Source organism: Chrysochloris asiatica, unplaced genomic scaffold, assembly GCF_000296735.1.
Source record: "Chrysochloris asiatica unplaced genomic scaffold, ChrAsi1.0 scaffold00194, whole genome shotgun sequence".
In the NCBI taxonomy this organism is placed as follows: domain Eukaryota; kingdom Metazoa; phylum Chordata; class Mammalia; order Afrosoricida; family Chrysochloridae; genus Chrysochloris; species Chrysochloris asiatica.
Window position 1 is genome coordinate 4491381 of NW_006408712.1, and position 13714 is coordinate 4505094.

Sequence of the window (13714 nt, forward strand, 5' to 3'; positions counted from 1 at the left end):
CGTGGAGCGATAGAGTAGCTGGAGACTTTAGATCCAGAGAGGGAGAGCGACTGTGTGCTTAAGACCTGGGGGGTACGGGGGAAGGATTGCATGGAAGGGATTATAACCATGGCAATGAGACAATATATGACAGAATGAATGTAAAACTAATGTTCTCCCATGTAAACTATCACATAATTCACAACAAAACATTTAAGGAAAGAAAAAAAAAAAAAAATTCCCGGATAAACAGAAGCTAAGGGATTTTGCCAAAGACAACCCTGCTATGAAAAACATCCTAAAGGAAATTCTGTGGACTGAGAACCAACAAGAACAGACAACAACCAGAGAATGACATACGTGGCAGCATCATCCTGAACTCAATCAACAAACAGAAGAGTAAAGAACAGAATAAAATGGTAAGAACAGAAGCTCTGGGAGGTCAGTCTATTATCAAAACAATTACAATGTGAAAAAAGGTAAATATAGAGGAACAGAGATCCAGGTGGTGGGAAGGTCAGGTAGATTACAGGATAAAATATACTGTCTTAAAAGGAGGGAAGAGTTAACGGAATATAAGGTAACCACAACAGTGGGATTGGGGTGGGGGTTTAGTTCGGGTGTTGGGGAAGCCAATACAAGAAGGGGGAGGAGGTGGAAGAACAAGAAAGACAGGGGAACACAGAGACAGGTTTGCATGTCTTAAGTGGGACAGAGGTAAATGCAACCTTGGAACAACAGAGCTCTGTGATACACAGAGATCTAGGCATAGTTTGAAGAGGGTAAATAATACTAAAATACTTGACTGTCTTATAAATATTGGCTTCCCTTGCCTACTATTATAAAATAGACACTTGAGTGGGATAGAAAGGAATGTTGGGAAACATGACTACAGAAAAACTTGTAAGCCCATCTTCAGCCCATAACTGATTAGAATACCTAAAAGGAGTTCTAGAACTTGCCCAGTGAAAAAGGCCTCTTGCAAAGCCTTTGCAGAGTATAGGACCTTAGGTGGAATCCTGAGTCCCATCCAGAACCTTATGAGGTGGGACATTCTCTCTAGCAAGTACAAGCAGATCAGCCTGGAACAGCTAGAGCAACAGAAGATACATCTTCAAAGAAAGATCATCAGGAAAAACCCAAAACAAAAATGGCAGCATGACTGGCTACTACAAGAATAAGCAAGCTATTTTCCGGGAAGCCATCAAGGCAAGCAATCAAGTTCCTTCAGGACAAACTCCTTTCTAAGACTGAAACTCAAATGGAACACACAAAACAGGCATGTAAGCTGGCTGGCGACCACACTGGGGGTCGGAAGGGTGGAAAGGCAGCAATGTAGAAATGTGCAGAGTTCAACCACAGTTCACTGACTCCCAATGACCCGGAGATGAGAGAGAGAAGAGAAAGGGCTGGTTGGTCCAAAGTGTGGTGAGACCTGGGGACACCTGAGCCCATGGACAAGGACATAGCCACAGAGGGCTAGAGCTGAGAGTGTAGCATCCAGCTGATATGAAGTGAGGGGAGATGCACAAGAACAACCAAACTTGCAGACATTACCCATTCGACCTAGCTTTGATGGTTTGACGATCAGAACTCCACTAGAGGAATATTACAAAAAAAAAAAATTTGTTGTTGATAAAGGAAACAAGGGTAAATTGCTACAATTTGATGAACCTGACTTATACTCATGGAGGTAGTAACTCTAAATACCAACAGAGAAGGAAGGAGTCTTCACATCAAGTATCAATACTATCCCTTCTGTACACAAGGTAGCTAGTGACAGGCAACTTAAACATTGACTACCTAAAATGAGGGGCTGATAAGTGACTGGCTTATAAGGTTTCAAGAGGGACTTCAGTTTAAGAGTATGGGGGGAAAGAAAAAGTCCCCACTGAATAGTTTTCATCTTGTCTAGCTGGGTCTGGTAAAAGAGATTTTATTTTATATGATTTATATGATTCAATAGTCACTAATTTTTATCATGACTAATTGCGACTGTCACATTATAAGGTAGAAGTTTTGTAACAACAGGGGAGTGGCTAATCTTACAGTCTAGAAACAGAGGACCCTAAGATCATCAAAGGAGAAGAGCACAAGCAGAATGCGGGACTTTATCCAGAGAAGCAGCGATGCCTGAGACATAGGCAGAGATGGGGTCATGGAGAGGGGGAGCAGCTGAGGGCTCTAGATTCATGGGAAGAGAGGGTCTAAGAGCTGGTGGCCAGGAAGCAGACTTGCAGAATGTGTCCTTTGAAGGTGTAAATTATTATATTTGCCTGAGCCGTTTTTGTTTGTTTGTTTGTTTGGTTTTTAAAGCTAAAGTGAATAGAGAGAAATAATGTTAACTTATGGTACATGTAGGGGATTATAACCATAGTAATGAAACAAAGTGTATGATTTGTTGAATGTAAAACTGATGATCTGCCGTGTAAACTTACACTCAATCCACAATAAAAAACCTTAAAAAAATTAATAAATTTCTTTTGGAAAAATTCATCCAATGATGTCAGCGAAAAGAAAAAAAAGTCTTATGAGTATCAGTGTGATACTGTCTGATACAATGCCAGACGATAAACCCCTTTGGTTGAAAGGCACTCAAAATACAGCTGAGGAAGGACTGTGTCCTCAACGTCAATCAGCCTTAATGATGTGGCTTTCAGGATCGATGTGCATTTGCTGAGGTGGTATGACAAAGAAAAAACAGCTGCAGACATCCATTCATAACCTGGTCATGGAATGTACTTAGTATGTATCTAGGAAAATTAGAAATTGTCAAGAATGAAATGGAACACTTGAAGACGATAGCCCTGGCATAAGTGAGCTGAAATACACTGATGTTGGACATTCTGAATGAGACAATCATGTGCTTTACTATGCCAGGAATGACAGATTAAAGAGGAGTGACTTCACATTCACTGTCAAAAGGAGCATTTCAAGATTTACCCTGAAGTACAACATTGTCAGTGATAGGATAATATTCCTACACTTAGTAATCATTTCTCTTAGTAATATCAACATAAGGCTGCTCTCTATGATGTGGAGGTTAAAGATATTCCAAACATCTGACTTTTCCAACATGTTATAGCACTTTATAAATACTTGATATGAACCACCACTCCTTATCTCCCTCACATTCCAGGGTTCTGCAATATGCACCACAAAAGTCGACAGAATTCCTAACTGTCAAAGAAACTGTCTCATGTAGTTGTGGAGGTTGGCAAGTCCCAAACCCACAGTTCAGAAGTCAGTCTGGAGGATTCTCTTAACCCACATAGTCTCAGGAGCTGAGGTACCCAAATCAGCAGGTCAAAAACCAGACTACTGATGCACAAGACTGCGGGAGCTAGTGAATGAGGTCAAGTGATATGACACAAGTCCAATGAACCAGAGGTCAGAAGTGATGAGGCAGGTATAAGATCCAGAGTAAGAGAGGAAACTTTGTCAAAGCCTTCCTATATATTGGACTCAGACCATGCCCCAAAAGAAAACTAAGGGTGGTGACTTGAGTTACATCCTCTAGTCAGTGGGGGCATCCATAATCCTTAGAGTTCCACCTTAATTCTTGCTCTTTGTTGTTGTTGTTAAGTGCCTTCAAGTCAGTTCCGACTCCTAGAGACCCTATATAGGGTTTCTGAGGCTATAAATCTTTACAGGAGCAGAAAGCCTTATGTTAGCCCCACTTTACTGCTTACTCCTTGTTGTTGTTAGGTGCCATCGAGTCGGTACCCACTCATAGCAACCCTATGCACAACAAAACAAAACACTGCCCGGTCCTGGGCCAACCTCACAATTACTGCCACGCTTGAACCCACTGATGCTGCCATCCTGCCAATCCATTTCACTGGGGATCTTCATCTTTTTCTCTGACCCTCCACCTTACCAAACACGGTATCTTCTTCCAGCAAGTGGTCCCTCCTGACAATATGACCTTACTCACTCCTTAGTTGGACCTTAATCCTTGTTACTGATGTTAAGTGCCACCAAGTCAGCTCCAATTCACAGTGACCCTGTATAAGGTTTCCAAGGAGCGGCTGGTTAATTTGCTTCGCTGACCTTGTGGTTCAAACCAACTTGGTGGTCCAGGGCTTTATCCCACAGTGCCACAACAGGACTCTAGTCCCATCTTAATCCTGCCTCATTAACAACTCACTTCAAAATGGGTCCATAATCACAAGCATAGAGGCTGGGATTTATAATACATCACAAAATATGGCTAGAAGGGCCATAATAAATAATAGCTGCCCTGCAGCCTATATAGAAAACCAGATAAAATGAGCATTATTCAAAGTTAACAACCAATCACTAATGCCAAAGATGAAGAAATGAAAGATTTTTACCGACTTCTACCATTTGGAATTGATCAAACATGCAATCAATTGATAATTACTGGAAATTGAAATGCAAAAATTGGAAACAAAGAATTGGTGGTGGTTCCAAATCCTAACAACCCTATGCAAGAGAGAATGAAACACTGCCCGATCCTATGCCATCCTCACAATTTTTGTTATATTTGAACCCATTGTTGCCACCATTATGTCAATACATCTCACTGGGGATCTCCCTCTTTATTGCTGCCCTTCTACTTTACCATGCATGATGTCCTTTTCCAGAAACTGATCCTTCCTGACAACAAGTCCAAAGTGTGAGAAATGAAGTGTCACCATTCTCAATTCAAGGTGCATTCTGCTGTATTTCTTCCAACAAAGATTTGTTTGATCTTCTGACAGTCCATGATACTTTGAATATTCTTCTCCGACACCATAATTCAAATACACTGATAAAGAATGACTGTTATTGATATTGTTGTTACTAAGTGCTGTTGAGGTGGTTCTGACTCATATCTATCCTATATAGGGTTTCTGAGGCTTTAAATCTTGGCAGAAGCAGAAAGTCTCAAATTTCTCCTGCATAACTGCTGGTGGACTTGAACTGCTGACCATATAGTTCACAGTTCTGTGCTATACTACAGAGCCATCACACTCCCAAAGAAGGACTGTTGTTTTTAAGTGCCATAGAGTCATTTTCAACTCATAGCGACCATGTATAGGGTTTCTGAGAAGCAGCTGGTGAGTTTAAATCACTGACCTTGCAGTTGAAACCAGCCTTGCGATTGAGTGCATATCATACAGTACCACACTGGGACTCCTTCTTGGAAATATGATCTTGGTGGTAGAAATGACACCAGAGATCACATGATAGAATTTCGCGAGATCAATGAGCTAGTCACCTGAAATGCCTCTTTTTAACAACAGAAACTGGTGAAAACACACATGTACCTCACCAGATAGAGTACACAGGAATCCAATTGACTACATCTTTGGCAAGAGATGATAAAAACCCCTCAATATCAACAATAAGAACAAGGCCAGGGGATAACTATGAAACAGATCATCAATTGTTCACATGTAAGCTCAAGTTGAAGCTTAAGAAAATTATAACATGCTTATGAGAGTCAAAGCACAACTTTGAGTATATCCCATCTGAATTTAGAGACTATCTCAACAATATATCTGATGCACTGAACACTAATGACTGAAGACCAAATAGGTTCGGGATGACATCAAGGACATATATACAAAGAAAGCAAAACATCATTTAGAAAGACAGAAAAGAAAGAAAATTACAAATAACTACATTAAAAAGTATTAAAATGTTGAAATTTACTTATTAATATTTAAATTTATTTACAAATTCATCAGTATTTATTATAATTGCATTTCCTAATTATTGTTGTTGCTAAGTCCTGTCAAGTTGGTTCCGATCCAGTATGGGGTTTCTGAGGAGTTGCTGGTAGATCTGAACTGCTGACCTTGTGGTTTGCAGTCCAGTGCTTATCCTACAGCACCACACCAGGAGTCCAATTTTAAGGATAAAAGCAAGGATGTGGTGGTAGCTAGAAGTCTGACGTGTAACAATAAACAATTATCACACTAAATGAAATACAGCATCCTTATATCTCTTTAACAGTTTGATAGAATATGATTCAAAAATAATTTTTTTTCAGGTTTCTTCACCCAGTTTTAAATGCATTCACATTCTATAATAAAGTTAATTGATTGGAAATGTCATGTATTTCATGGGTGTTGGTTAGGAGTAAGTGACAGAAGGATATCAAAAAATATATTACCCATATCTGGACTCTCCATGTCATCATCGTCATCTTGGATTTCCTCAGTGTGCACATTGTTTTCCACACGGGATATTATTAAATCAATATCATGCAATATTAAATAATCCACTGGCGTTCCCTAGAAATACATTTAATCAAGAAACATGACTAAAATAATGCTAAACATTTAGTATAAAAATTTATTTAACTTGATACTAAAATGAAACTAAACCTTTAAATTTCAATTAAAAAAATAAGAAAATTAACTTATCAAAATAAAAGATCCAAAGTATATTAAAAAATTTACTTAAAATAATGGCAAAAAAGAATTAACAATGTCACAAGTGAATTATACAGAAGTCTGTAACAGCAAATCCTACTTCAATATAAATGGATATACAATTTGATTGCAAATTTGTTGTTGTTCAGTGCCGTCGAGTTGGTTCCAACACTTAGTGACCTTGTTTAGGGTTTGAGGAGAAGTTGGTGAGCCTGAAACGCTGACTTTGAGGTTCAATTCAACTTTACAGTTCAGTGGATTAACCCACAGCACCACACCAGAACTTCTTGATTGCAAATAGCGCGTTTGAAAATTGATTATTTTGATGATCAAAGAACTATTCAAAGTAATTCTTCATCTAATATAATTCTACTGTAAAGTTCAATTGTCTGTAGTTATAAACATACAACTATTATGAGCTTCTAGATGATTTGGGGAATACCAAATTCTATTATATTAAGATCAATACAGTAAACTATTGAAAGTAAAAAAAGGCCCCACCCACTGTCACCAAGTAAATTCACAGACTCAAAATGGCTCTACATAAGTTTTCAAGATGGTAAATCTTTACAGCATCAGCCAGCTTCATCGTTCTCCCACAGAATGGCTGGTGGGTTTGAACTATTGATCTTGCAGCTAGCAGTTTATTACCTAAGCCCACAGCAGCACCACGGTTCCTTTACAAAGTCCCACTGTGAGTTTATTCTGACATCTCATCTCCATCTTTTTAATATTATACTCAAAACATGCAATTTTTGACTATTGCAAAAACAATAAAGTTTAAAAGTAGGCGAATCAAAACAACAATCAATCTGAGTATATTCTAATACATAAATGAACTGTGGCACACTTTTGATTAACAAACAAAACACTACCAACCCCCCAGCTGGTTCAGATTCACAGAAACCCTGTATAGTGTTACTAAGGAGTGGCTGGTGGATTTGACCTGCTGACCTCTTAGTAGAGTTTGCAATCCAAAGTTTATCCTACAGTGCCACACCAGGACTCCATTCATTACATGAATAATTTGGTTGCAAATAGGGCCTTTTAAAATTGATTATTTTGATAATCACAGAAATACTCAAAGTAATTCTTCATCTAAAATAAATCGACTATAAAGTTCAATTGTCATTAGCTATAAACATAAAACTATAATATTCAATATTCTTTTATCCCATCTGTAAATTTCATCAATTTTTGTATTTGTATAATGAAATTCTGAAGTGTTTACTCTATGTAAGTGCTTCTTTTGGACAACATTGTGAGGCTTGTATGTGTTATTACATATAAAAGTAGCTTAAACTTTATCAGTGCTATAGAGTTCTCACTATATTAAGTATAAACAAAGCCACCGAGTTGATTCTGACTCATGGTGACCGTGTGTGTCTCAGAGTAGAACTATGCAGCATATGGTTTTTTAACGGCTATGAAAGGCAGAACCTGTGCACGGTAAAACCTGTCAGAGAAGAAAAATTAATATATTTTCCACTAAAACAAGCAATAGAAAAGTGCTAAGACTGAATACCATCAAAAACAGAAAACCTGTGAGACTCAAAAAAGCAAGGTAATCCCATTCACTTCCAGCTCTCAACAGGTTTTGTTGTATTGCTTTTAGGGTCACAAGTACAAAATCTCTCTGAATACACAGACACTGTAGATCAACAAATAAAATGACTAACCTCTTCTGCTCTTTTGAAGATCACATTAGTGTGCTGAGGAATGTTCACTTCCAAAGAGTCCCTTTTTCAAAATGGAAACAAATGTTTTATGTTGCTACTTCAGAAGAACTATAGTCATTACATGATGTCACTATAGAGTAGAATTATAAGTTCTATCATTAAACAGTGTTTATGAAAAAAAAATTACTGTTTATTCAGTCTGAGAAATTTTATATATAAATACAGATATTCTAGATTCCATTTTAATCTATATCTTCCTTCATCAAGATTTAACACTACCAATTTTAATCAAGAAGTTAGCATAGCAACTAGTTCTACCTATAATGAAAATCTATGAGAGACTTCAGTTTAAAATAATTATATAAAAATAATATAAAAATAATCAATATTTTGCTGACTATAATTACCTTCAAGTAAATTTCAACTCAAAGCAACCCTATAGGACAGAAAATAACTGCTCCATAGGGTTTCCAAGGCTGTCTCAATCTTTGCATTTTTCTCTGCAGAGTGGCTGGTGGTTAGCAGTCAAACACTTTAACACTGTTCCACCAGGACTCCTTGCTAACTATATTGTTGTTAAGTGCCATCGAGCCCATTCAAACTCATAACAACCCATTTGGGTTTCTGAGAAGCAGCTGGTACGTTTGAACAGCTAACCTTGTGTTCATACTGAACTTGCATTCCAGTACTTATCCTACAGTGCCACACCAGGACTCTTGCTAACTATAGTAATATTCAATTTTGCGATACCTTAACAAGAGTAGAACTCCAGCTTTTCCCAGAAGACGCCAAGCAACCCATTCTGCAGTTCTTCTATCTGCTTCATATGTGGCTTGTTGACTAATAATAAAAATCAGTGGTAATCCTAGTTGGAGATGAACAGTTGTAACTTGCTGAGGATCTTCAGCAACTTCAGTCTTCATTTAAAAAAAAAAAATCATTAATCATATTATTACAACAACATCAGTTAATTCTTATTCATAAAATCACAAGATTTAAAAAAAAAAAAATCTGTGAAGCAGAATGCAGGACCTTATCCAGAAAATCAGCGACAGCAGAGATGGAGGCAGACATGGGGACATGGAAAAACAGAGCAGCTGAGGACTCTAGATTCATGGGAAGACAGGGACTAAGAGATGGCAGCCAGGAGTCAGACTTGCAGAATGTGCCCTTTGGTGGTGTAAATTATTATACATGCCTGAGTGTTTTTTAAAAAATTTAAAGCGCTAAAATGAATAAAGAGAAATACTGTTAACTGATGGTACATGGAGGGGATTATAACTATTCTAATGAAATGCAGTATATGATTTGTTGAATGTAAAATTGATGATCAGCCCTGTAAACTTTCACTCAATCCACAATTAAAAAAAAAAAAATTCTGTGAAATAAATCCAACATTAATATAAATTGTCTCTGAATTTCCTAAATTTATGTCTTAAATGTACCTATATAATTTTAAACACTATAAAACTTACAGGTTTTATAAGGAGTTAAACATGAAGTTATAACTATATAGATTATGTAAATTATTATGAAGGAATCATAATTAAAATGATATGGTATTGCTAAATAAAAAGACTTATCACTGCAATCGAACTATGAGTAAGGTACGGTATCTTTCATATGTAAGAATTTGCTGTATAATAAATAATACATTACAAAACTATGAAAAACATCTGAATTAAGACAGCAGATGGAATACATTTCATCTCACTCCTTTCAGAAATCCTAAGAATACAGCAGAAGAATTTTTAAAAAGAAATACACATATACGGATGTAAAGAAATGAGAAAAGGCAGCAAAATTTTAGAAGGTGGAGAACACAATAATAAATGGTGTACCAGACTCTACAAAGCAAACCCTAAGGAAGACTCTAAAACAGGGGTGGGGAACCTTTTTTATGCCAAGGGCCAAGTTTATATTTATAACATCACTCATGGTCCATACAAAATTACCAACTTAAAAATTAGCCTGCTATACAAATCGGGCTGCGAACCACAAGGTCAGCAGTTCGAAACTACCAGCTGCTCCGCGGGAGAAAGATGAGGCTTTCTGCTCCTGTAAAGATTTACAGCCTCGGAAACCCTGTGCAGGGTCGCTATGAGTCGAGACCACTCCACGGATCATAGCAACAACAACATGATGGCTGGAATTGCCATTTGTGGTTGCCTTAGCAGGACCAGACCAAATGATTTCGCAGGCCTTATACAGCCTGCAGGTAGGACATTCCTTATCCCTGCTCTAAAATGACAAAGAATAGGTAAAAAGCTTTGCAGAAACGGTTAGATCCTTAGATTCCCCTCCTCAAATTTATGAGTTTAGGGAGTTGTTTCTCCCTCATAACAATAAAAACATGAGCAACTTTTTAGGAACATCTGACAATGTACACATCATACCAAACCAAAGAACTAAGTATCTTAGCCCTGAGATGTCCCAATGCCCTCCTCCATTCCATTTCCAGAATGCTAGCAACCAGATCTCTGTCCTCTAGCAAAAGACTGGAAGACTCTCTTAAGAACCCTTCTCCCCTTAAGTTGAATAGGACCAATAAGATAGTAAGTAGTACATTGGTTGTTGTTATTAGTTAAGTGCCGTCAAGTCAATTCCGACCCATAGCAACCCTGTGTAAGGTTTCCAAGTAGCAGCTGGTGAGCTTGAACCACCGACCTTGCAGTTCAAATGGCTTTGCAGTCTGGTGTATTAGCCCACAGCGCCACACCGTTAATTATATAAGATTCTGTGATGCTGTTCAGGGCTGTTGAGTCAACTCTGACACATAGCGACTCTGTTTGTAGAATGAAACACTATCCATTCCTGGGTCATCAACACAATTGTTGTCAAGCCTGAACATTCTTGAATAATCTTGGAAAGAATCCTGAAGATACTAATAATGAGGCTCCCAAAAAAGCAGCAGCGCTTTTTGCTAAATAATTCTATGGAATTCAGGGTCATCAAATCCCACTGATACTCCTAACATTGCAGATCCATTTTCTAAATCCTGGACAGATATCCAGAGGAAACACACACCTGAGGAAAACCTCTAGCATAAATGATCAAACAGAAAAAGAATAACAACATGAAGGAAATACACAATATACAGGAAGCAGAAAGATTCAAAAATGATCCCTGATTACTACAAGGATATGAAAAGATACTGAATTCAGCAAGAATTGAAAAATAAAGTTTAATAAATCACCCAGAAGGTTAGAGATAGAAAAGAGGAGAGGTAATAAAATTTAAAATAAAGGACTAGCCCAAGAGGTCCAATATCTAAGTGACAGGTGTCACACAGAGAGAGAAAATAAAATGGGAAGAAATCATAACTAAAATAAATATAATTTTTTTTCCTGAACAAAAATACATGAAAAAATGTGGCATCAGGATTGGAGGAAGACTCATTAACAATCTGTAATATGCAGGTGCTACAACCATGTTTGCTGAAAGTGATTTTAAGTAAAAATCACTTAAAAGTGATTTTAAGGACATAATTACAATATTTACTGATGAAGATCAAAGACCACAGCCTTCAGTACAGGTTACATCTCAGTGTAAACAAAACAAAAATCCTCACCACTGGACCAATAAGCAACATCCATACCAATGGAAAAAAGACTGAAGTTGTCAAAGACTTCATTTTGATCAGATCAACCATCAACACTCAAGGAAGCAGCAGTCAAGAAATGAAACCACATATATTGCATTATCAATAACCTCATATACATGTGAAAGTCGGACAGTGAATAAGGAAGACTGCAGAAGAATTGATGCATTTGAGTTATGATGTTGGAGGAGAATATTAAAAGTACATGGGCTGCCAAATGAAGAAACAGATCTGTGTTGGAAGAAGTACAGTCAGAGTGCTCCTTGGAAGCCAGGATGGCCAAACTTCAGCTCTTATACTTTGGACATATTATCAGGAATCACTGGAGAAGGATATCATCTTTGGTAGAGTGTAGGGTCAAAGAAAAAGAAGACGACCCCAAACGATATGTACTGACACAGTGGTGGCAGAGATGGGACGGGCTCAGGCATAGAAATGATTGTGAGGTTGGCCCAGAACCAGGCAGTGTTTCGTTCTGTTGTGCATAGGGTCGTTATAAGTCAGTACTGACTCAATGGCACCTAACAACAACAACAACAACAAAGCACATGAGTTACCAGATTGAAAGAATTCACTATGTAACCGATATAGTAGATAAAAGAAGATACATAGGAAAATGCATTCTTGAAAACTTTCCCATTAATATTTAACAAAACTCTAAATATTTTCCAAAAAAAATCTAGATTCAAAGATGCACCCCCAAATTCCTACTCTCTGGTTTATACATCTTATATAACGCCCCATTCTCCCCTTAAGTTGAGTAGGACCAATTAGATAGCAGTCCATCGGTTAAGGTACATTATGTAAGATTCTGTTGTGTTGTTAGGTACTGTCAAGTCAGTGACTCTGTAGAATGAAACACCATCCAGTCATGGGCCATCAACACAACTGTCATGTTTGAGCCCATTGTTGCTGCCACTTTGTCAATCCATCTTGTTGGGCGTCATCCTCTTTTTCACTACTTTACCCAGCATGATATCCTTCTCCCGGGACTGGTCCTTTCTGACATGTCCAAAGAACAGAAGGTGAAGTGTCATCAACCTCTTGTCTATGAAGACAAGTTCATCCAAGACAGATTTGTTTGTTTTGACAGTCCATGGAACTTTCAATGTTCTTTGCTAATGCCAAACTCACTGAAAATTCCATTTCTTGGGTCAGGCGCACCTTAGTTTTCCAATCGGCATCTTTAAAGAGGTCTTTGGCAACCCATTTGCCTAATGAAATACATCATCTGATTTCTTTACTGCTGCTTCCAAGAGAATTGATTGTGGACATAAAGAAAATGAAGTCTTGGATGACTTTAATCTTTTCTCCATTTATAATGATTGGTCCAGTAATGAGAATTTAATTTTCTTTACATTGAGGCACAATCCGTATTGAAATCTTTGATCATTAACTATTTCATGTCTTCTTCCCTTATAGCAAGCAAGATTGTGTTATCAGCATATCATAAATTGTTAATGAGTCAGTCTTCCTCCAATGCCACATTCTTAATATAATCCAGCAGATTATTTGCTCAGCATACAGACTGAGTATGGTGCACGCCTTTACTGATTTTAAACTGAATCCCTTTATTCTATTGTAACAACTGCCTCTGCATCTAGGTATAGGTTCCTCATGAGCACAATGAACTGTTCTAGAATTCCCATTCTTTGCAATGTTATCCATACTTTGTTATAATTCACACAGTCTAATACCTTTGCGTAGTCAATAAAGCACAAGTAAACATCTTTCTGGTATTCTCTGCTTTCAGCCAAGAACCATCTGTCATCAGCAATGATTCTCATTGTTGATGTTAAGTGCCATCGAGTCGGTGCCAATTCATAGCATTTCTACGCACAGCAGAATGAAGCACTGCCCAATCCTGGGCCAACCTCACAATTGTTGCAAACTTGAGCCCACTGATGCTGCCACTTTGCCAATCCATCTCGCTGGGGGTCTTCCTCTTTTTCTCTGACCCTCTACCTTACCAAACATGATATCCTTCTCCAGACTGGTCCCTCCTGACAATATATCCAAAGTAAGAGAGACAAAGTCTGGCCATCCTGGCCTTCAAGGAGCACTCT

At 37.9% G+C, this 13714-nt stretch overlaps 1 protein-coding gene across 1 annotated transcript in view; it reads right to left on the minus strand.

The window, feature by feature from the left end:
* The window catches only part of TXNDC16 (thioredoxin domain containing 16), a 208130-nt gene that overhangs the window by 106085 nt on the left and 88331 nt on the right, over nucleotides 1–13714 (minus strand). The window contains 3 exon segments of the mRNA XM_006872371.1: nucleotides 6107–6227; nucleotides 8048–8108; nucleotides 8798–8964. Of these exon segments, the coding sequence (XP_006872433.1) occupies nucleotides 6107–6227; nucleotides 8048–8108; nucleotides 8798–8964 (349 nt within the window).